The 25,896-nt window shown below is 37.7% G+C and overlaps 1 protein-coding gene across 6 annotated transcripts in view; it reads right to left on the bottom strand.

Moving 5' to 3' along the window:
- Positions 1-25,896, bottom strand: part of cep112 (centrosomal protein 112) — a 546,977-nt gene that overhangs the window by 203,523 nt on the left and 317,558 nt on the right. For all 6 annotated transcript variants that reach the window (XM_072242065.1, XM_072242069.1, XM_072242070.1 and 3 more), the window contains 3 exons: positions 19,197-19,304; positions 16,729-16,911; positions 1,799-2,029 (listed from right to left, as the gene is read on the bottom strand). In XM_072242065.1, coding sequence (XP_072098166.1) covers positions 1,799-2,029; positions 16,729-16,911; positions 19,197-19,304 — 522 coding nt within the window. The remainder of the gene's footprint in view (positions 1-1,798; positions 2,030-16,728; positions 16,912-19,196; positions 19,305-25,896) is intronic.

Below are 25,896 nucleotides of genomic sequence, written 5' to 3'. Positions count from 1 at the left end.
CCATTGATGCTGCCTGACTTGCCGATGATTTCCAGTATTTTCTGTTTGTATTTCTGGTCTTCTGAAACTTTGGCTCATGATAACTTGTCGACTAAGATCTTAGCTTGCATACTGTCATAAAGCAGATGAAAATGGGGACAAATTTCTGTGGGCAGCAAACTTGAGGAGAATTTCCAGTCTCTCCAGGTAGAAGATCACCAAGGTTTTGGTGAGCTTGAAAAAGGTTACATAGGGCGGTTAATGCTGACTTTATTTCTCCTGTGAAGACCATGTCCACTGTGTGTCTAGACCAGTGGTTTACAAACATTTTCTCAGGTGGCCACTTTAATCAAATGATTCTCCCATGCTACACAATAGTAATAGCAAATTCATGTCCCTTGACTGGCATTCATTTAAAATGGCAGAGGTAACAACCCTTGTTTTAAGCATCTCTTGGTCCACCTGATGATCCAGGCCCTCACTCAGAAAAGAATCCCCATCCTTCTTTCCTCACCTTTACCTTCACCAACGTAACTTTCTTTACAAGACATTTCAGCAAGCCATGTAATATTCTCATTCTTGCCTTTGGTGAGTAAAACACCACTAAGCATTTCTTATCACAGACATATTGCACTGACTTCTTACTTCCAACTTGAATATTTTTGTTCAGAGCCTTGTTTAAAAAAAAACGTAGGGGACTACAAAACACTTCAATTAGAATCACATGAAGCATATTCATGTGGTTAGATTTTCTCATGAGAAAACATTACCGTTGACTATTGACATACGGCTTTAACCCACCAGTTCTTAAAATATTTTCCTGCAAGTTAAGTCATTTAACTGAGACAAACATAATCTCTTAAAAAAACTCATGTATCTTCTGCTGCAAGAAACTAAAGGCATGCCAGGAAATCTTGAAATGTAAAGCTTTGGAAACTAAAAACAACATAAATTCGGTCATGAAAAGTGGACATGCTGGTTTATGGTGAAGCTATCTTTGGAATACCCTTTATTAATCCAGTTTGGTTTATTAGTTGAACGACAACATCACAGGCCAATTGATGTTGCAAATAAAATTATGCTCACTACTCTGAACATGACTGCAGCAACAAAAATACATCAGAATTCAACCACTAAACATTCCAAGGGCATGATATTTAAAGCCTGATGATTAAAGAAGCAGTTAAAATTAAAGTCAATGTTTGATTTTTTAAAAATAATCTTATTCACTGAATTTCACAAATGTATTCCAAAGCTGGACATAAGTGGAGAATTATCTGTAGTATGTTTTGTTTTTCACTTCTTGGATAAATGAAGGTCAGGAAAAATAGTTTAAATGTTTAATAGTTTACAATTTAAAATTCCTATCCATCCCTTCTTACATCATTCTGAACCATTTGATTAATAATGAAAGATGCTCTTTTAATCTTGTAAATCATCATAAATATAGGCTCTTTGTAACTCTTATAATGCAATAATTGAAAAATAGGATCATCTGAAAACAGCAAAAAAATACATTAAAGGTCTGGAACTCCCTCCGTAAATTTTTCCACCTCTCTAACAAGCTTCTTAAAGATTATTCCATTAAACTGACTTATAGCGATTTGTGTAGCACTCTCAAATCTGTTTGATAATTGTCCCCATGATATAACCTGGGACATTTTCCTATTTCAGAGATGACATATGAATGCACAATGCTATTGTGAAGTGAAGTGGACTTCTTGTACCACCTGCTTCTTTCAATCATGCACAAACTCGCTCATTGACCTCCGGCTGTGTGTGAATGTAGAAACAACAAACACAAGGAAGAACAGTTTACCTGTTCAACAGCCTGTTCCATTTCAGCTGCATTTGTCTTCTGCAACTCCAGTTTCATCCTCTCCATCTCAGCTTTCAGCTTGTTAACAGTAGATTCATGATCACGCAAAGCTTTCTGCTTCTCCTCTTCACGTAGCAACCCCAACTCAACCAACTGCTGCTTTCGCTGTGAGTTAACCTGGATAAGTTCTTCACGTAGCTGATGGACTTGGGCCTCCAACTCTCCAATAGTCTGTGAAAGTAGCAACATTCTGTTTTAAACATAGCTTTCAATCACAAATATACATTTGGTGATCAGATCATGTCTAAATTTTATAATCAGTTTGACCAAAATTATCATTTGATTTGAGAGCTACTTTTCAACGTACAATTCAAATAATTATCAAGTAAATACAGCCCTTTTTGGAAACTCCTGCATTTAACGCACACATGGTTGCTCAAATTTTAATCTGTTGACAAAAAATTATATAACATAATGGTCAGATATCATCAGCCGAGTTGAGAATTCCCAAAATCACAATGCAGAATCCTTTGGGAAGCTAATAAATATGATTAAATAAACTGGATTTAGAAAAGCAGATGAGCTTCCTGCTTTTCTATGTTTGAAACCATTTCTTGAAAGAAACCAAAGCAGGTCAGGATTCACACACAACTTTCATTCAGCAAATAGACTCCCTTACCAACAGGTAATATAGTGGACTGAGACACATTGGGACCAGTACATTTTGGCCCAGTTAAGCAGTTGCCCCAATTAGCTGAAGTTTCATGAAAAAGCTAAAAAGGTATCAAGAAGAGAAACTACCATTTAACTCAGGAACAAATTATATATTCAAATGACAGAACAAATTAAAACACAACTAATACCTCTACAATACTATAAAACTGTGTTTTATTGGATACTATTGTATCTTAATAATTATTGACCGAGAAATTAATCCAGTATATGCTGTCGTGTTCTTTTCGTTGACTGTAAATGAACAAAATCAGTGCAGACACCTAGTGTAGCAAATGGACTGGCTTCAAACAATCCTCTCAATAACTGAGTCCTTCAAATCTTGATTTTCATTGTAACATTCAAGATGATTATCAATACTTTCCTAACTTGTTGAAGTAGCATGATCATTTTATTTTCACTCCTGACTGTTTCTGGCATCTCCAAGGTTGATTGCTTGAAAATGTAGTGAACAAAACGGTTCTGAATTGTCTTACTGCTTATTCTCACCGTCAGTGACAAAAACCACTGCTTTTTGAACACAAACACACACAACCGCTTTAAGCACAGTGCAGTTTCTAATAGCCACAAAGTTCTCACAACTGTCACTAATCAGAAGATGTTCAGGAAGAGCAGATTCCTGTCCCAATTAACGGCATGGTGCCCCAAATTAAGGAAGGGAATCTAGACTATTTTCTCCATTAGTTTTTATTCTTTAAGAGTTGGCTTAAATAAGCAGCTCCCCGATTAACTGATGGCCCAATTAACTGAAATCCATTGTAATAAGCGTGTGATGAGTATGTAACCTGGAATGATGCTCCAGTGAAGTAATAAAGGAATGTTGCATTTTCGGGTATTCCATGTTTCAGTTGAGATGCCAGCTAATCTAAGCCCAATTATATTCTGTAGCTGAAGGAACACATCACATCACTTGATATGAAGAAACAGTGGAGTTCTTTCAATGTCTTAAGGCAATATTTTTCCCACCATAAATTAAATCCAATGATTTGGTCATTGGTGCTTGTGGAACTTGCTAGTGCATAATGTTATCTGCAGGTATGGCGTCATTACAGCAGTAATGGCACTTCCAAAGGCCCTTTATTGGCTGTGAAGCATTTTCTGATATCTTCATGCTGTAGTATTTTGATCTTTTGATGTAAATAATTCAGTCCCAATAGGTATTTTTCCCCATTCCTTTCAAAATTCCTGTCATCACCCTTCAGGATAAAAGTTTTGACCTCAATGCTCTTGAACACAGTTATTTCATCTCCAAGTTCCCTCTCACAGAATTGCATGCATGTTTCTTGCATCGCCATGTTTGAATCTTCCCAATCTGTTTTCCACAGCAATAAAATGGACAAAGTCATAAATGATATTCTGTGACACTGGAACAGGCTCCCTTTTTATCCTTTGATATCTTTCTCTAAAGCTTTTTATACCATTGATCACACCATGTTCTTCAGGGGTTTCTTTTCAGTTGTCCATTTCAACAGAGCTGTTTCTGTTTGTTATTCTTATTTATTTAATTAATTCCATAAGACATAGGAGCAGAATTAGGCAAGTCTGCTCTGCCATTCAATCATGGCTGATTTAACATCCCTCTCAATCTCCTTCTCCTGTCTTCTCCCCGTAACCTTCAGTGCCCTTGCTAATCAGGAACCTATCAACCTCTGCCTTAAATACACCTAATGATTTAGCCTTAACAGGCATCAGTGCCAATGAATTCCATCTTCTAGCTAAAGAAATTCCTCCTCATCTCTGTTCTAAAGGGCCATCCCTCTATTTTTGAAGCAGTGACATCTGATCCTAGACTCCTTCACTATAGGAAACACTCCCTCCATGTCCACTCTAGTTAGACCTTTAATTATTCAATACGTTTCAATGAGAGCCCCTCACATTTTTCTAAACTCCAGCAAGTACAGGCCCAGGGCCATCAAATGCTCCTCATACATTAACCTTTTATTCCTGGATCATTCTCATGAACTCTTCTGGACCCTCTCAAATGCCAGCACACCTTTTCTTAAATAAGGGGCCCAAAATTGCTCACAATATTCCAAGTGCAATGCCATATAAAGCTTTATAAATTATTGTTACAGCATCTCAAGCAATGACCTCTTAATAAGTATTAGCATGAAATTCTGTCGCAGTCCAGTCTTCATCAGTGAAACATCTCTTTGTAACATTTTCTTCTGCCTCAGCTTTGCCATCATCTCCTCTGCATCATTAACAGCTGGTCTCCTCTCCTCCTCCACAAAATTCAGTTCACTCAAAGCCCCGTGGCCCTTTTCAATCCTACACCGTATTTCACATCCATTACCTGCTCTACTCACTAACTTATATTACTTCCAAGTTCACAACACTTCATAATAAAAAAAAGGCAAATAGTCAGAAGCAGATTTGCTCTGATGAAGGCTGGGCAATAGTTGAAAAATGGATATTTGTGTAAACAATAACAGAAATACGAAGGGTCTCGGCCTGAAACGTCGACTGCACCTCTTCCTAGAGATGCTACCTGGCCTGCTGCATTTACCAGCAACTTTTATGTGTGTTACAGAAATACATACAGTACTTTGGCATTAGAGACTGTTATATACAGTCTGGTTTGCATTGTATTCAGAACGAGATTCAGTTGGAACGTAGGGTTAATTTTGTGAGATATTTCAACAGGAATTTTGAAATTTGATTTCTGCAGCTTTCAGCTGCCTCTTTCAAATGAGAATGAGGAATGAAAATGTTAATACTTGGCAATGGTTAGAATCCTTCGGGCATTTCTGCCCTGCAAAAATTCTTTCAAATAAAGATAAATAAGTTAATGACGTTCACATGAAAGCAAGAAGGTCAGTATCTGAAAGAGACCTATCTTATAATAATTCAAAACAAGATAGCAATATTAAAGGCTTCCAAAGCCACCTGGAAGACATCGTCCGCAGAAAGCTTAGAATCTCCTGATAGCTTCACCTGTAAACGTAATGTACGAGACTATAATCAGAATCAGGTTTATTGTTACCGATATACTGCATGCCAGGAAATTTGTTGTTTTGCAGCAGCAGTATAGTTGAATACATAAAAATTACCATCAGTTAAAATAAGAAATATATAAAAAATAAATAGCATTAAAAGAATGGAAATAGTAAGGCAGTGCTTGTGGGTTCATGGACCATTCAAATATCTGATGACAGAGAAGAAGCTGTTCCTGAAACATTGGGTGTGCATCCTTAGGCTCCTGTACCTTGTTCCTGATGGTAGCAATGAGAAGAGGGCATGTCCTGGGTGGTCCCAGGAACTTGAAGCTTGCTCACCTTTTCCACTGCTGACTCCTTGATGAGGACTGGTATGTTTTTCTAACTTCCCTTTCCTGATTGGAGTCAACCTGACCGTCGTATAACAGGGGAGATCCATTATTTTAAAAGATAAGCTTTATTTGTCAAAGTACCTTGAAACATACCATAACGAGTCATTTGCGTCAACAACCAACACAGTCTGAATATGTGCTGGGGGTAGCCTGCAAGTGAGATTTGTGACATCAATTTTCCTTTTAGAAATGCTAGCTGTTCAATGCTATGGACGTTGGCTTGTTGGAAGATGATGAAGTTGACTCCTTTACTCATCTAGTGAGTTTGGGAGGGTTTTGGAGAAACATTCTTAGTGGTATTTTCCCAATGCTTGCCAGAGGTATACCAGGTCTCAAAAAGATATAGAAGGGCCTAGACCACTCTTGACCATTGAACTATGATTTTGCACTGGGTCTGAAGTCTTGATCTTCAAATATCCTTTTCTTCACTTTGTTCACATGCCAGAAACTAGGCCTCTGAAAAAGACATTGTATTTTGAGTTTTGTTGTAGGAGCAAATTATCAGTGGACACAGATAAAGATTCAAGAATGTGCTCAAAGCTTCTTTAAAGTGAAACATCTACTGACTACCGGGAAGCCTCTGGTCCAAGATTATTCAAGGTGCAGAAGGTGCATTCAAGATAGTGTTAAAGACTTCAGGGTCATGTACCTCAAGGACACAAAAGCCTGGTGTAAGCATTAGAAAGAACATGCCACCTCACAAACTTCCTAATTACTTGGCCCGTCAGCCAACTCCTCGCCCATGTGTGGAAGAGTACACAGTTCCACCACTGGTCTCATTAGCTACCCTGGTACCTACAAAAATGGAGTGGAAACAAGTCACTGTTGATTGTCTTAGGATGCTTAAGAGAATAAGAATGGAAAGAAAATATTTTCAGATGTGAGTATCATATCAAGTCTGGCATTTATTGCTCCAAATTTCTGTTGAAAATGCAGTGATAGGGCTTCATATTGAACCACTTCGGTCTGTTTGATGACGGCATTCCTAAAATGACGTTAGATCAATAAAAACCAGGATTTGAACCTTGTGACAAAGAAGAATCAGTGATAAATGTCCAAATCACTAGAATGTTGTTAGTACCACTATTCTCAATAATCTTTCAAAGATTTTACTCCATTAATGCTCAGTTTCATCTTGATACAAATGAAAACAACTAATGGAGTCAAGTTCCCTGTTAGAACCAGGGGGCATTCGTGGACATCATCTTAAAATTTATAGTGTACATGCCTATGAGTGATTTGACCTGGATACAATGTATTGACAGAAAGCTTCTTAGATATTTCTTGGGGTGACAGAAGAAATAAAGTACACCAGTTTACAAACTTTCTCAAGCTTTCTTCCTTAATAAGTGAATTCTAAAATATTCTTTTTATTTGTCTTTATTTAGATATACAGCACAGTAAAAGGCCACTCTGGCCCAGCAAAGCTGCAGTGCCCAATGACACCCATGTGCCCAATGACACCCATGTGACTAATTACACCCATGTGCCCAATTACACCCATTTGACTAATTACACCCATGTGACTAATTACACCCATGTGCCCAATTACACCTATGTGACCAATTAACCTACTAACCTGTATGGCTTGGGGATATGGGAGGAAACTGGAGCACCCAGAGAATAACCAGATGGTCACAGGGAGAACCACAAACCTCTTACAGACATTGGCAGAATTGAACCTAGGTTGCCTACACTGTAATAGCATTATGCTAACAACCATGCAACCACTCTTCTCTGTGAACCAGCAGTAAAGACAGTATTAGCAATTCCATTCTGATGAATTGCCATCAATCTAAAGCATTTATTTTCTCTTCACAGCTGCTGTCTGACCTGCTGAATATTATCAGCTTGCCATGTGTTTATTGAAGTTCCAAAATTCCATTAACATATTCCTCTGGCATTACAGGACACCATGCGAAATGATCTTGCTGAAAGTTGGAGAGACTGGATATTTCTTTGGAAGTTGCCGGGACAGGTGTGAAGGTGAATAGGTATGCACTGTGCCAGAACATCAGTATGCACAGAATGTGTATGTAGCTGCTATATAAAATTGAGCTATTCCTATGAATAAAGGGAAATAGCAAAACAAAACTGAAAAGAACCTTACCCACATTTCTGGGGGCAAATTATAAATGTCATTTAGACTATTATGATGAATTCTAAAATGTACATGTTCTAACCAGCTGTGTGGGGCTGAAAACACCTTCACTAGGTCTTTCCTTAAAGCATGGTAGAGGTGTGTTTTTAGAGCTTCAATTTATAAAAGAAGAATCTTTCAATTAGTTTCACAACAACAGGACAGAAAATGCCAATGCTTTTGAAAGTGTACGTGGACAGTCAATTTGAAGCAGAAAAGCATTTAATCATGGTTTACTGATTAGTTATTAATTATTATGAAAGGTGGTGCTAATCTCTCACACAGGTAATCCAGGGACATTACTTCAGTGTTCCAATTGATATCGATGTCCTGTATTGGCACAGGTGCATGTATTGTAAAGATTCCAGAACAGTATTCCTTCAGGATAAGAGAGTAAATTGAACAACAATACTTTTACAACATTTTTTCAAAGTGATAGATGAAAGGCATATTGACTTGATATACTATTGTTCACATTATTAAATATTTTGCAGTGGTTTAAGGAGAACTCTCACAGAACATAACATATCTACAGGCCAAGGACTGATAATGATTATTTCAGAAATATCCGAGCTATCACTAAATTATTTTCTGAAATGTGAAGAAGCTAGTTAGAAGTGTTTCTGGCTTAATAACTACATGAACGGGTTGTCCTGTGTGTGCACATCCTGCAGTGACATGTAGAGTGAATACAAATTAGAAGCTGAACCTTATATCGGTTACAGTTCTCATTTTCTATTCGAAAACTGTACTGCAATCTTAAGTCTCAGGTGGATGAAAGGAAAGCATCTCTCTGAATATTAGCTAATGCCACATTTGCAAGTCTTGAGAAAATCACTGTGCATAAGATCATTTCTAGCAAGCAATATGTGAATTGCTTTGTACTGTTCCACTGATGGAAACTATTCCAGGTCTGGGATTAAACCTTTTTCATCATAAAGCCCCATCTGGTCTGAGGTTCACGTCAGTCAAATCTTTCCCTTTAAACTTACTGCTTTGATTCCCGATAAATTATTTCAATTGCATTTGTATGACTCAATGAAAGGACTGCATCATTTAAACCAGAAGTATCTTCTCCATGTAACAGCTTTAATTAAAGATAGTTACGAAGAAATAAAAACTGGCTAATATTTCTGATTGTGCTTCAAAGGCTGACAGCTGTCAGTGGCTTTGAAGATGCTAATCAGAAACGCAGCAAGAAGTTCCATTAAGGGCCTTCCTGAGGAACAAGCCAGCTTCAAATGAATTAAGCTGTTTCAGACATTCTTGTGTTTCAGTCTGTCAGATTATGCATTTTCCTGTTTTTGTGTTCCATTGAATCACTGCAGCAAAAAAAAATATTTTGCAAACTGGCATCCTATCTCTTTATACTGTTTGTAATTAGTACTGTACATTATATATATGCTATTCTATATAATTCTATTTAACTAACTGATCGATCAAAAACAAAACAAGATGAAAATTGAGAGTCCAAAGCAGGCTACACCTTACAGAGGATATCAAGGTTAGCTATGGTATGTTAAAAATGTTTAAAGATCATCCAAAACAGAATTGAGAAAGAATAGGTTCCACAAAATACGAATTGCCATTGGATATTGACTTCTGCTGATATTTTATGGCATCATATATATCTTCATCAGAAGTGTAATGCACCCAGACATGGGAAGGTCGACTCAGATCATCTTCTTAGTGGAATGGAGATATCCCAGGAAATACTACATTCATCTCAGATTAGTGTAATATTGAAGAAGCTACGGTACAGAAAACTACTCCTTGTCATAGTTCAGGAGAAAGTTATAAGACAATTATACTAATATGGCAATCATAATAACAAAGAAATGACAAAGAAATATACTTTCCTGTGTGAATATAAAAATTCAAGAGTTAAATATCAAAGAGAGGGTTGTGAATGAAATAAAAATTTGCAACAGTTGAGTCTAGAGAACATTTTGAAGTCAGTTGAATGATACAGTCAGCCATACTGTTAAAAATATGCATTCCTTCACACTTCTGTTTGGAACTTCAGAGAAAACAGCTGATAAGAAAATCTTACTTTTGATCTGAAAATACCTAGGAAAAGCAACAAACTTCAAAACTCCATATAGCTGTTTGTTCTGTCCACACACTCCTAAGGAGAGGTGCACCTATGCACATTGTGATTCAATTCTGCCCACAGCTTTGCACCGTAATAAATAAACTCACAGATAATTCAGTAATAGCCATCATTAGAATTTCACTCCCCTGACCCAATGTAATTCACATTTAAACAAGAGGATTTTTTTCTATTCTGTTGAAAGAAGGTATTTATTCAACAGATAGTCACACAAATGCCTTTATACATCTGTGAATATGGCCTCAAAAAAACTTCATAATTCCTTATGTAACAACACATAGAGATTTATAAAGATGCGTAATTCATGGAACTATAATTGATAACTGTTAGAGTAATATGTGAGATAGAGTCATCCACTGGTAAAATCTGTCTTCGTATCTAACCTCTCATTACCTTCTATTGTATTAAACCTCTGATTACCTTCCATTAGCAAGTCACTATTTCACATCTATAGATTAAATCACTTTTCTGTTGCATTAGCATTATGGCAATTCTGAGCAGTATTCCTGCCCCTTCCTTACTCTTCACACAATTTTATGGTGTATTTTAGAAATAAAAACTCTCAATTGCTTGGATGCTTGACAGATCCTACATCAAATGCCTCACGGCAAGCATCTGGCATATAACGAGACTCTGGAAAAATAAACGTGGAAGCAGGAAATAAAAACCCATGGTTACACTATAAAGCAGCAGTCACCAAAGTGCTTTGTTTTGCACTCAGCTAAATGGAGACGTTCCTCCATAAAGCACCCTGAATTTTCCGTGATGACAATTAGGGGAACACCTTCTGAGGACAGTAGTACATCATTCTCAGCAGAAAGTGTCAGCCACAGTTAATACTGTGCACAGTACCCAAAAGATTGGCGAGAAGTCAAATCAGATGGCTGCCAACACATTACCCAATATTCTATTTATCATACCTTGATGGGTAAATATCCAGCTAGCTCCCTCTTTGCTTATCATACAGAAACTCTGTAAGTTATATTTGAGTTGCAACTTAAAAATTACAACCATAAAACCCTTGAAGGATTTACGCATATACATTCATTTTCCATAAGCTACTGGCAGAATTTTAAGCTATCTATTACCACAGGGCAGGCACTGTAGCTCAGTTTCACAGCTGCCATCAAAGGCTCTTCCACTTTGAGGAATCCAAGAGACTGATGACATTGACAGCTATTTTATGCAGCTATTTGTATTCAATGAGAGAGAAGATAAGTGTTGACCAAGAAGAATTACATATTAATTTGATAAAAATCTGCACAGCATGTCTGCTTATATTGCAGTTCATTGCTAATACAGACAACAACAAGGCTGAGGGAAAAATTGATGAGCCTTTCTGCTAATGGTGTCCTGACTGTATGAAAGCATAAGTGCTGGAATCACTCACCAAGTCAAGAAGCATCTATGGAAAGAGAAATAGAGCTAACGTTCAAGTTGAAGACTTCCATTGGTATCTGTTTTTATTTTGGATTTCCAGCAACTTTGATTTTCAGCCTCTATTGTCCAGTTAGCCATTGGCCTTCAAGTTACAGAACCAGCTTCCAATGGTCATTGTTGTGCAAATGTACCACATCGTGTACATGTACTAACAATTGGGTCTTACTCCTTTTGAACCTGCTTCCTACAATGAACTCACGGATGCTGGAAATACAAAACCAAAGCAGAAATTGCTGGAAGCACCTGTGGGTCAGGCAGCATCGGTGGAAAAAAAAACAGTTAACATTTCAGGTCAAAGTCTCTTCGATCAAATCCTCCTAATGAAAAGTCTTTCACCTGAGACATCAGCTCTGTTCTTTTTCCACAGATGCCACCTGACCTGCTGGGTGTTTCCAACATTTTCTATTTTCACCGCACTTTATCCATGTTAGCCATGATGTATGTTTCCAAGGTTTCCAAATCAACTATCAGGGCAGATTAAAAAAATAGCTCCTCCTCACCCCCACTTCAATCTCCCAGTTTCAGACAACATTGTGTGTTTACCTTGTAAGATGTGACATTATATTTATTGCTTTCAATAACTGCATCTTGTCTTTAACATCCGCACTACTTTCAGGAATCTGCAGGATTTTCATGTACGTTTGCAAATTGTCCACTTAAATCACCAGAAAAATAGGGCTGGTTTTCCACAAAGTAAAAATCATTTTAACAAGCTGATAAAGTTTTAATGTAAACTTTACAATCCAGAAAGGCAACTGGTTAAATTGTCTCATTCTTGGATGAGTAAAAGAATTAAATTTTTAACATTGTCTCTCGATTTTCCTTTCTCAGTTTCTTCTTTCTTATTCCAATGTTACTTTTCCTCCGTATACATGATTTGATTCATATTGACCAGCTATGTTACATCCTCATTCTCATTTGTTCATTTCATTTTTTCTTAATCCTTTAACTCCACAGAACGAAGGCGTCAATATTCACCAGGGTCCCAAATGCTCTTGCCACACTATCATTAGTGTCCACTTCCAGAAGCTTCCAGGTGTAAAAAAAAACATGTTGGACTTAAGAGTGCAGGATGCTCTGACTTACTGTGCAGATAACATGATATCCCAGTTCAGCAAGATTTGGATACAATTTTCCTATGAAGATGTCATAAGACATGGCAGGATAGTAAAATTCCAAATGTCATTAACAATAGAGCCCATGGTTCATTTTTCTGATTATCAAAGGACTCTGCTTAGCAGTAACAGCATAGATGAACAATATTTCTTCTGCCATTTGGAAATACCTTGCTGATGCTGTTTCAAGTACACTGTCATTTACATAGATCATTGAACACCACAACTGATTGAAACATGGCTTTACGAGGTGATAAAAGTGTGTTTTCTAAAATGAATATTTTGCAGCTTACTTGTTATCTCTGATAAGGGCAGTCCGTCATGCACAACAGCTGATGGAATGAGCCTTCATAATCCAAGTGCTGAAGACTGCCACAGAGAGACAAACTCTCCTGGGAGTGACATAGACCAACTCAAGTCAGTGTAGGATCAACAGACTGATGCACTTCACACTTCCCTCTTCTTCTGGAGATTTAAGTGATGGTGCCTAGAGTCAAGTATTGTTGCTCAGCAATTCATGCCATTGTGCATGTGCTTTTTTAGTTATTGACACTAATAATTCATATTTTGGAGTTATGCCATGCATGTCCATATTTCTTTTTTGTTACTCTCCTTGCTCCTACTTGTCCTGTTTCAACTTGGTGACTGCTTACCCTAAAGTGCATTCTATTGCGTTTCATGCTGTAGTTGTGGGACTATTGGAGAAAAGATGGCACCAGAGTGTGTCAACTTGATGCAAGCTACTCACTGCAGATCCACTCATTACTGAATTCAGACATGAATACAGGCTCTCTAGTCTCACATAAATGCTTAACAACATCACAATTCATGCTGGAAATCTAAAATAAGAATTGAAAATGCTGTAAGATATCAGAAGGTCTTGCATTACATGGGGAGAAAGGAAATGGTAACATATGAGGTCAATAACTTTTCAATAGAAATGTTGAATGGTCATCAGCCTGAAACATTACCTCTCCACACTACCTAACACTGACCAAATCCACAATTTGCAGCTTTTATTTCTGGAACATTCATGTAATTACAATTCCAAATAATATTTGGTTTGAATTCAAAAGGATCAGTATGTTTCTCTGTACAATTGAACCAATTGTGTTCTATCTGCAGGTCAGGAGTGATTATTTGATGCAATTTTATCCCAGTTTAAAATCTTTGGGATTCACTCTCATATACTAAAAGCAGATGTCTGAACCAACAAGGATAGCACCAAAGAAAAACATTTTAAATTTTCTTGACATCATATGCACAGTAACAATCTGTCCTTCATCTGCTCAAACAACCAGAATGAAATGAAGGATCATTTCATGAAATAAAGCTCTGTGAGTAAAATACCTTTTCTTATTTACTGTATTACTAAATAAAATCAGTTTAGATTGCTTTATACCAACATGAGCAAAGGCAATTACATATTTGTAAAACTGGAAAATAAGACTGATTTTTAATGTAAATTTGCTTCTCTCCATAGAGGCTGCCAGATCTACTGAATACTCCCAGATCTCGTGAATAGTCCCAGCATTATCTGTTTTTATTTCAGATTTCTAGAATCTGAGTTTTTTTGTATTTCAAAAGCAATTACTTACAATATTAAAAATCAAGCAATATTCAGTCTTTGCTAGGAACGAACATTTAGCAAGTTCCTCAGTTCATTACTGCTCTTCATTACCACCTTAAGCATTTTCCAACTACGTTTTCAAATTCTTCTTAAATAAATGCACCAGGACATTATTGTGGTATTCTTCAATTAAGGTTAACCAACTGAGGTTATTCCTCGTCACCTACCTGAGTATTAGATTATAACTGAATATTAAATAAATACTGTAGATCCTGGATTTCTCAATTATTCCCACATACCATTCAATTCTAGTGGGAAAACAGAAGTAACCATGATTTCTTTTATACATCCTCTCATTTGAATTAAACAATAGTGTTCTAATAGGATTAATGAAATCATATTAAGTCATGTACAATTATTTTTTCATGGCAAGGCAACGCAAAACCAGAAGCTAATGGCATTTGCATGCATGCTCTAAAAACAGCATACCTCCTTTACCTCAGCTCCGCTAGCCTCGCTCAGCCAAGAAAGAGTTGACATGTAATCCCAGGCAATAATGATCATCAGTTCACTGATAGAATGGAATAGAATTTCCTCATAATTTTACGTATTTTTCACAAACCATTTATGACTTCTGGGAGGTGCTTTCCAAATGAAATTACTTGGCTTCACAGTATGTTCCCTTTATAATAACATTGCTTTTTCTATTTACCATTTTAATTTGTTTAATAGTTCAGAATATACTTCACTCAAGTATATTTTGCTCAATATTTCACTCGATACTCCTCAAAATTTATTGATTTCTCCAACATTTCATCACTGTTTATGATTCCTGCCCACCAACACATTTTGTTTGGAGCGATGTTGGGGACAGAGATGACTTGGGAACTGTTCAACCTTTTGAAAACAGTCTATTTACAAATGATAGAAGTTAGCAACTCTATTGGACCGTCTTAGACTGGAATGGATACATCCAAAGGTTTGCTAAGCTTAAATGATTCAAGCAAAAATTGTTAGAAAAATTCACTCATGCGCTGTAGTCATCTTTAAATTAAAGGCACAGTTCTTTGAGGAGTCATACTCCGTAAATGCTGAATAAAAAGATCAACAGCATGCAAAAAAATCAATTGAGAAAGCTACCATGGGAAAATGAATACAGAACCCAAGATTCTTCACATGCTTCATGTCTCTCTGCCCACGTAAAGCAATTGCTCAGCACGGCTCCAATAACGCCCTGGGTTTTATCCTTTGTTGAAATCTGTTGCATGCCCGTGTTCTATATCGAATGATCGTGGGCCATGAAATGAAGGATCCTTTATTTTTTTCTTCTAAAATGAAATTCCATTTGAAATATCAAGGTAACATGCCATGCAGTATAGTTGCCTTCATGTAGGGCGAACAGGTACCATTTTAAGAGCGCCAACTCATTATTGCCGATCAAAACAAAGCAACCTCATTGTCCACATTTCAGGGCGTTGAATGACTTAGCCTATTTTTATTGCTTTTCTGCCATAATGGAGTCAATGATTATGGGAATATTAAAATATTTTAGGATGCATTTGACACATTCATTTGTCTCTGACTCAAATTCTTGAAATAAATATCCTTCAAACATCAGACCAATATCTTAATATCATTTTGGATTTTTTTGTGCCAGTTTTACCGTACTTGCTGGTGATGCAGACATCAGGTTTTGTCTCACCGCATTCCCTTAATCTTTCTGCTGTAGTTTCAAACAGGCCTCTTTCCTTCCTGCTGATAGAGTTTGGGTTTACAGCTCAAAAACACAACGCATTTGGAAGTTTTTTTAATAAAAAAGCTCAGAACTAATCTAAATCATTTTCCATGCTGACAATGCACATTTCATCCGTAAGTTTGATGATTCAAATGTGTCCACAGCTGGGGGTTATTCTGTCAAGTGGCATCCAACAGGGATTGTTAAGTTCAAGGATTGCGAATAAAAAACAACAAAAAACCTCTAGGGGGAGAGCAGAGTGCCTAAACCTCACAAATTCAAGAACGCTCACAGACAGGACATCCAGTAGTGCAAAAATGAGGGATTTTGGGGAGGGGGTGGTGGGAATAAAAAAATGATGTGAGGCTTCCCACAGTGCAAAATAAAAATAAATGATAAAACGCGAACATTTGACTTACACGCATCACAAAGACCGAATGCGATTTCCAGTTTACAGAAGAAATTTGAACTAATGGAACCGTGACTCCAGGTGAAAGTGAAAGGCCAAATTGTGTCGCATCAGGGGACATTTTAAAGCTGGCAACCTGCCGTTTCTGCAGATTAAGCTTTATTTATCCCTATCTGGCAATAGAAGACTTGTACGCGAAGGGTTGCACGCCCCTCACTAAATCGGCGATCAAGCATACAATTCCAATGTTCCCAAAAACGTATTGTATCACTTGCAAACATTCAAATTAAGATTGTTTTTATTTAGCAAAATAAACAAAAAAAAAACCATGTCAGCCATTTTCACCTGCGAGTCTCGCTTCCTCCATTCCTGAGTCTGGTTTTCATGCTCTACTATGGCGGCGCGAAGCTGCTTCTCCAAGTTATCTATCTCACGTTCGTGCTCTCGGACCAGGCTGTCTTTTTCCGCGTTGTGTTGCTGGAATAGGTGCGTCTTCTCCTGCTCATGCTCCAGCTTCAATTCGACTATCTGATTGGATGAGGAAGAGTACTGTTCATCAATACCACATCACTGTTACCATGACAACAATCCTTCTGCTGCATTTTCCCCCCTCCTAATTCCTCTTAGATTGATCAATGTGTCAAAAATTTGCTTTTTTTTACCCCAATGCAAAACAAAAATTTCTACGTCATTGTGCTCAGTCTCTTCTGTAGGTGTTAAAGCTCAATTGAATTTGCTCATTGTACACCGAGTGCTCAATCCACTCCACCCCTCCCAAACCACTTTTACAAACTGAACAGAGAAACAATAAATTTATCAATATCTTTTGCAGAAGTCATGATTTACATTATATCAATATGTTGGTGCTTTTCTTCATTATAAGAATAACAAGGCCCAACACCTTATTTCTATAAAACTGTAAAATCTATCTTTACTATGTGAACCATAAGATGCCGATTTCTGCAGCTATTCAAATCAGAAATGACGTTTCAATGAAAATTCGCACAAAGGTTTTTCCCCCCTTAAATCTTTACAGAATGGAATTCGGATTTTGTTTTTGTGGAAAAATCAGCAGGTTACGGGATTCTGCAGTTCCAATTCCGTGCAGACAAAATCAACCAATTTACAGTCGTTTTTACATGAAAGCCGGAGCATTATCTCGCTGTCAGCTACGTGATTCTGAAATAAACAGACTTACGTGTTCAGCAGGACGCCTGCTGTGCTGGTGGCTCGGTATGATTACACATAAAGCAGTCTATTTCCCAATATTCTATTCTCAGTCCCTACCAAGCTGGATACTGTGACCTTGGCCAATCCTCAGCTCTTCTCACTAGGTTTGAATGGTACTATGAAACCGAGGCCTACTCTCCACTGCTGTGATACTAATCCTCCCAGACTGTGCACAATGGCACCCTACCTGGCCTTCTGACTATAGGCAGCTAGGCTGGCTTTGAAGCAGGTGATGAATAGGGACCTGCAGGATGCCAGATTTCCAGCAAATGCCAGGCCACACAGCTGCTAGGAGCAGTCACTTACATTTTTCTTCAGTTTTGGTTGATTTTCGTCGAGATGGCGATCGGACCAAAAGATAAGCTTGTTTTAAGCACAGACATTCTCTTGTCTAACAGCTGATGGCTAGATCAGTCTCAAATGCTTCTACATGCGCAGGGCATTCTAAGAGCACTTAACCCTTAGGCAACTTTCAAACTGAAACCAATTAATAAATTCTACTATAAGGCCGCCTCGATTCCAGCTTTCTTTTACACATTTAACCAAAAACACTCAGCCCTGAGAATGGTAATGCTTCGATTCCCACCCCTCTGCATGCAAACAATAAAGTCAAAATTTGCTGTTTTACCACGATTTTACAAGTGTATCCTTACATTACACACCCGCATTGTGGAATTCTACTCTAATATTTATCAGTTTTATTGCTCTTTATGGAACTGATACAATGCTGCTTACATTCACAAACTGGTTCCACTTATTTCAATTATTTATTATTTCAGAAAGGAAAAATGCTTAAAAAATTAAAGAGGGAATAAGTCAATGGTACAAGACAAAAGGAAAAGCAATTGCATCAAACGCTTTGAGATTCAGATTTTTGTTTGTGTCAGTGAAGGGAAATAAGTGCTTGTAATTTTAAAGCAAAACTGTCTCCCAGTTTACAACAATGCAGATATACTGGAAGAACATTAACAGTTATTGTTAATTAATAATACATAAATTTCTAATTTATATTCTGTCAAGTAAAATTGCATCTTCTTCTTTCTCTCCCTTTCACACCCACCCGATTCTTCATCCCACATTCATCACCGTGCACTAAAGGAAGGTGAGCCAAGAATCATTGTTCCATTTTCTTCACCTATGCTGATGCACAGAATTTGTCTCCTTGCTGGCTTGTTCGGCAACTTGAATTCCTTCCTACTTCTCTATAAGCAGTGTAATGATCTGCAATTCTACATTGTTTCCTTCCTTTCATTCTTCCCCAGGCATCCTCCTTAAATGGCAACAAGATGGTGGCTGCCATATTTTTTTCCCTCAAGTCCCACTGAATGCAGTATTTTTGGCCACTCCACAACATACTTGTTCATTTGAATCCCATTTTATATTCTGCTATGTTCATTTGAATCTTAATATCCTTGATTCCCAAGATTGCTGGCAGAATGAGTGTAAGTAAAGAAAATGTGACACACCAAAATCACTACTGTTTCACACTGAACCTTTAATGAACTAAAATTATTCAAAGCACTTGCTGAAAATACAGCAATCAATGTTTCCATAAAAGTATAAATGCATCTGATTATATATACCTGTTGTTCATATCGCTGCTTGAGTTCTTCCAACTGCCAAGAGAATTCTTTTGATTGCTTCTCTCGGACAGATTTTGATCTACTCAGATCTGCCTCAACCTTCTCCATCTAAAAAATGCAAAAAAGGAATTTTTGATTTGACACTGTAGTCATAGAGACAAAAATCTATAACTATTTCACCACACCAAATACAGCTTTAACAAAGTGAATCCAGGATGGAATTAGATTGTGATTATACTTGAGTAGCTGCTTGTGCTTTCTGTTTAAACAAAATCAAGAAACATCCTTGCAAGAACATCAGAAGGAGTTAAAAAATACTAAATTTAAGAAGAACAAAGTTTAAAAAAATGATGACAAAGTAAATCAGTCAAATCAAGATCAGAAGGAAACTTCAAATACATTTGCCATTTTCCTTTGCATAAAGGCCTCCTCCAGTTACTGATTCTGTCCCCAAGCCATCAGCAGACTGATCTGAGCAATATGAATTATAGAGTGAAAACTGAAACCATCAAAGCAGCTGGTTAACCCATTATGGAGTTGGTAACAGATAGTTCCAAGACTTTGTGCCTGGGTTAAAACATACCAGTCATGTAGTGCACATACAATGACTTCTCACTAACACTGGCATTGGCATTACAGGTACTGGATGCTTAAGATGTCAGGAAACTCTCATTCCAGATCAAACAGATCTGGAGAATGACACTTAAGATCCATAAAATTCTAAAAATGTGTGCATTTTTTGTCTCAGCAGTGTACCAAGTCTTTAAATACACTTAAGAGACAGACTCAGAGTAAACAAGATTTAATGATCTGAATCTATTGAGATACAGAAACTGCAGATGCTGGAAAATGGAGCAAAAAAACAATCTGCTGGAGGAATTCAATGTGATAAGCAACATTCCTGGAGGCAAAGAGATGGTTGATGTTTTGGGTTGAGCCCTTGAGAGTGTAAAGGGGAAATAAGCAGTATAAAGAGGTGAGGAAATGGGGTGACTGCAGACAGAAATCCATAAGAGTGATTCAGTGTTTTACCAGGTGAAGACGGGCATCACTAATCCCACGGCAGCTCTAAATAAAGGCATTAGGAATGGTAAAGTTTTCCTTCAGACTGACTGACAGTGGTTTCCTTTTGGAGAGAAAAACTGATGACCACAAGGAAACAAATACTAATAGTAATTAAGTAAATCACTCTCAATCCAGGCATAACCAACTACACTTCTAAACCAAAACTTCTTCAACCACATAAAGAAATTGCTGGCCAAACTCTCCAGCAGTGTTAGGAGGTTTCACTGCATTCACTCTTTCCTCCCTCACATTAAAGCCCATTTGCACTAATTCTTCTCTATTAGACAATATAAGTTCTATTGAAGCAGTTTAGTAAGAATATCAATTACCAGTCATAATCAGTCTATAAGGGGGGGTGCTTTGATGCAGTGGGTTTGATATCACGACTACCACCCCCTTGCAAGGGCAAAACAATCACAACTCTGTGTGTAATTCCACTACAGCCTAAAAATGCAGACTTTTATTATTTAATTGGTTGAGGTCTTTGGTATTCCACCAGACGTATGCAGTATAAAATTCTAAACTTGGTCACAACAATAACAACTTGACAACAACTGATTTTAAAAGTTTATCACTGCAAGTTAATGACTTCTAAAAATGATTCCCTCTGATATATGTTTCCTTTCATACAAATTTGAGCTTATCCACTGTCCTACTTGACCATTGAAAGTGCAACCAGCATCCAGGATCAAAATGGACAATATTCTGCAAGGGTAGGGAAATCAACCTTGCTGTTCAAGAAACTGCCAACCAGGGACTAAAGCAAAGGTCTGTGAAATATTGCAATTAACAAATCAGACTATCTGAATTAGCTTAAAGAAGTATTATCAGATTTCCGATATCATGGTAGCATAGCGGTAAGCATAACACTATTGTAGCACTGCTGAACCAGGTTCAATTCTGCCATTATCTGTAAGGAGTTTGTATGTTCTTCCTGTAACCAGCTGAGTTTCCTCTGGGTGCTCCAGTTACCTCCGACATTCCGAAGATGTATGGGTTAGCTGGGCACATGGTTATAACTGGACGGCATGGGCTCATTAGCCCAATGCTATACTGTATCTCTAAATTAAATAAAAATAAAATTTCAATAGTGGAATCCACTGGAGCAATAAAGAATTGTCACCATCTATGTCTTATCAGACAAGTTTGCCTTCCAAGCAGAATTGAATCAACACGGTCAAACCTCTGGGACCCAAGAGCAAGCAGGTTGGCTTGGATGCCAAATGACAAAGTGCATCAACATTGCTGGGTTAATGACATCAATACAACAACTCCAGAAAATACAGACTGCCTGCTCTGCGCTCAACTGAAACAATTGAGCAGTGTTTTATCCTACTCATGAGAAAGCAAGGAATAAAGAACTTCAGTGAGGTTGGAACAACGATGACAGAATTAATTACATGGATTAAATTAAATGTTATTTTTAGAATGACAAGGCAGGTAATGTGTTGAAACTGTAGTATGTGGCAGATAATGGAACTAATTGAACCCATGGCAACCACATCTTCAATGTCTACAGTTCAAGGAATTTCACCTTAGAGATGATGAGATGGATTCTCAGTTTCAATTGCACCAAAGCATCAGAGAGAAGGGAAACAAAATTAAAATCTGCAGGTGCTGGAAATCCAAGCAACACACACAAAACTCATCAGACTGGGCAGTATCTATGGAAAAGAGTACAGTCGACGATTTGGGCTGAGATCTTTCAGCAGGAAGTTGGGTGGATGATTTTCCCAGGAAACAGTCATAGTACTTGGGCTCAGTATGGTATAATTAGTCAGAGTATGTCTGTCATGGGTGGTGTGGCAGCAGCCTCAGCCCTCGCTTTTGTACAATAGTTATGAGGTTCTTACATCTGCATGGATGTAAGAAGAGACTGCAGGGTGGATGAAAACGTCTGTGGTATAAGAAGCCATTCAAGTTTAGAGAATGAAAAGGAATGCAAAAATAAAAACAAACAGTATTGTTCAGGTCATAAAAACATTCCGTAGAGCCATGACCTGTGTGGCCTGCCTGGGGCCTGGATTCAGGACATTTCTTTGAGGCTGAAGAGGAACTTGCAAATGGAGAGGAAAGATCCATTTATCAAGGCCCACATAGATGGAATAAAGAAGTAGGTTTTACCAAAGTAATAAAAATATGTAGGCTGAAATTTAAAAGTATAACTACAAGGGTAATAATCTCTGGATTATTACCTGAGCCGCCCTCCAGATTGATTTTGTAAAGGAACAGTATGCATGAAATCAAGGGATGAAAAATCATGCTGAGGTAGAAGATCAGCCATAATTCTTAATGTTTGACACAACAGGCTCAAAGGACCAGACAGTATACTCCTACTGTTTATGTTCTTTTGTCTTTAGTTCTGATCAGGATGTTGAGAAATCAGAGTATTTTCAATCTCTGTAATAGATTGGGAAACTACTATGAAAGGTATGACAGTAAGCAAGCAATGGCTAACATTTAAAGAATTCACGCAAAATTTATGAATAAAATCTGTCCTTTTAGGGTAAAAAACACAAGAGAAAAATGGTCTGGCTATGACTATTAAAAGAAGTTAAACATTATATTAGATCAAAGGAAAAAGAGCACAACAATGCCAAAAAAAAAAGCAGCAATACTACAAACTGGGCAGATTTATGAATTCAACAGAGGATGCACAGCACTGGTAAAGGAAGAGAAAATATAATGTAGGACAAGACCATAGATTATATACGGCCTTACTAAAATCTGTATAAATAACGTATAGTGCCCTGCCTTCACAATGACTTTGGTCTTTATTACTAGAAGATTTAAGTGCATTTTTGTAATTATTTAGGGTCCTGGCGACTCAGCACCTGGAAAACTGCATATGTTCATCTGCCTACCTACAGGATATACTTGTGATGGAGAGAGTGCAGTGAAGGTTCACCACAGAGGTCCCTCAGATGCTGGATTTGTCCTGCAAGAAGAGATTAAGCAAAATGGCTTAGTTTAGAAGAATGAGCAGTGATCCCATTAAAACATATAAATTTCTTGCAGGGCTTTTGTAGTTGAAAGCTGATATTCTGCAAATCTCTTCAGGCATCATCCAAACAGCTGAAAATAGCCGAATAAATCGAAAATATGCACCTGAGTTTGAGCCCCACCCGATGCTGTAATTATTCCACCACTTCTCAACTCCCACCAAAAAGCCTGAATGGAAAACATAAACTTCTGATCTGTGAACAAAATGTGAAAAATCAACAGTTGGTGTATCTGGTATTGAGAATCCTAACCACTACATTTCCCAAAAGTAAATATTTTCCAGCAAAAAACCTTTCTGATTTGATAAATCCTGTTTATCTTACTGCTTTTTCTCTTTTATATTCACCAGATGGCGCTGCATTGTGTGCTGGGAAAGAACATATTAATACGTAGTTACTGTATGCTCTGCCAAGGACCACTGGAATAAGAATGCCTGATCAAAACAAGCTTGCTCCATTAATTGGTACTCACTCCATCACACTGCACTTTAATTTCTAATAAATCTTGAACTATTCAATTTCTCAGTTAACTCCAAGCACAAACCATGATGACAAGAGAGCAGGTGACAAGTGTGACTGCTAACTATCAAACAGATTTATTTGCTCATCTGAAAGTTACTGTGTTCAACTACATAGTTCTCACTTCAAAGCATGTCATTTGGAAACAATCTATTCTTATGCATCAGTGCTGGGATCAATTAGTAACAGTGGAAAACTAAATTCCTTGCAAGAGTGTTTCCTGATTTGTAGTAATTTTTTTTCCTTTGGCAAGATGGACTTGTCCGTAGGAACCAATGGAGCTGCAGAGAATATGCAATGCACACTTTCAAAGCAATTACACGGTCAACTTTCAGTGCAATTTCAGGATGAGCATAAGGTGCAAGGAAAGAGAAAAACAGGCTGGAAGTACTCTGTTGCTGAGGCTACAGACATCAAGCACCCTTAGGGCTGATATGATTCTTCTGATCCCTCAACTTAACGAAAAAGCCATGTGTAACACCATGGCTGCACAAAGAGAAGGCTCCTGTGAACAAATTCAATTACTCAGATTTGCTCTGCCATCCCAAGAGTGTTTAAAAGGGGGAAGTACATGTTCTTATATCACATGACTTCAGGAAATAGCAAAACCCCTTACAGCTAATAAGGATTTTATTTTAAGTGGATGGTATTTTGTTGGAAGTGCAACAGCTAACTGGCATGTACACAAGCAGCAACAGGGGAAATACTTATTTTGAAAATTACACTGGCTGAAGGATAATTGATTTGGACACCTTGGGAAACACTGCTCTTCCTTCAGAAATGGGACCTTTTGCATTTACCTCAGTCTGCCATTTTACCTGAGACAACAATTCTGAAGAGTACAACGTTCTCTCAGCACTACACTACAGTATCAACCAAAGATTATGACGTTAGACTTTTCAAAGGCAGGGGATGCAGACAGGGTAAGATGTCTTTATAAAGGTCAAGCACAGAATGAAAGGGATGGATTTCCCTTAGTTACTGTTAATGTTCCATTTTCAAATGCATCCATTGATGCACTTGGCAAATTTTGGAAGAATTTTTTCCTTGGCGTTCATCCATTTTGGAGTTCTTCCTATCCATTTATATAAAACTGTGTTGATTCATACGGTAAGAAGAAAGATGAAGAGTCTCATTGCAAGCAGTAGTTCCTTTAGCTTGATGGCCATTTTAACTGCCTCTCATTTACATAACTTCACCACAAACACTCTGAACTAGCTGCTCTAATGGTCAGGAAATGGCAGTTCATCTGATTTTCCACCCTTCTAACACAGTGGGGTGAGGGGTGGTGAAGAACCTTGGATAAACAGAACATTAACCGTGGACCCCTTGCTATTGTAGTGCAGCTGTTGATGCAGTCTGCAGGCTTTCCTAGTGTAAAGCAATTTTGCCAAAATAACCACTGAATTAACGTCAATAACAGTCCTGCTATTATAATGACAATTAATGCTGGTATCTGGTATGTTTATTTCTTATCCTTCTTATAAGTAAAAGAACGACACTAATGTGTTCTGTAACAGAATGTTGAAAATTAAGGTTAGAAAACGTTCTTACTAAGGAAACACTAAAATCTAGAACTTGAAAATGAACAGGAGCTAGAAATGCTGAATTCTTTCTTTTGGATCCTCGCACTGCTTCCTTCTGGCCTCCTTACAGACAAAACCAATCACCTGCTTTCCGTGTTCTCTCTGCTCTGCCCAATCATTGCACCCACGGAGGATGAAACTTACCAAGTGTCCTTCTACGGCCACTCAACTGTTCCATTGCTAAAAAAACACCCACAGCAGTCTATTCACCTGCATTCTTCACGGCACTATGTTATTGTGGAAGATTTCATTAATATTCTGGCTTTGATGGAAAGTCAGCTTCAGGGTGAGATCACATACTCATCTATAATTTCTATCACGTGAACCAAGGTAGAATTGTGGTCTTAAGTCTGGCTTAAGGTTGGTGGTAGCAAATTCTGATGGAAAGGTGAGATGTTTATTAACATTCGTAAGCATTTTCCAGTTACGGGTCATGTTCATCTGCTCTGTTGCTGGCTTAAGAAGGAGATTAGTTGGTCTTTTCACTCCCTCCTGGACAAATGCTGCAGGTGTCAGAGTGTTAGTCAT

The sequence above is a fragment of the Mobula birostris genome, chromosome 24 (assembly GCF_030028105.1).
Source record: "Mobula birostris isolate sMobBir1 chromosome 24, sMobBir1.hap1, whole genome shotgun sequence".
In the NCBI taxonomy this organism is placed as follows: Eukaryota; Metazoa; Chordata; class Chondrichthyes; order Myliobatiformes; family Myliobatidae; genus Mobula; species Mobula birostris.
This window is presented reverse-complemented; position numbering and strand designations above follow the sequence as displayed.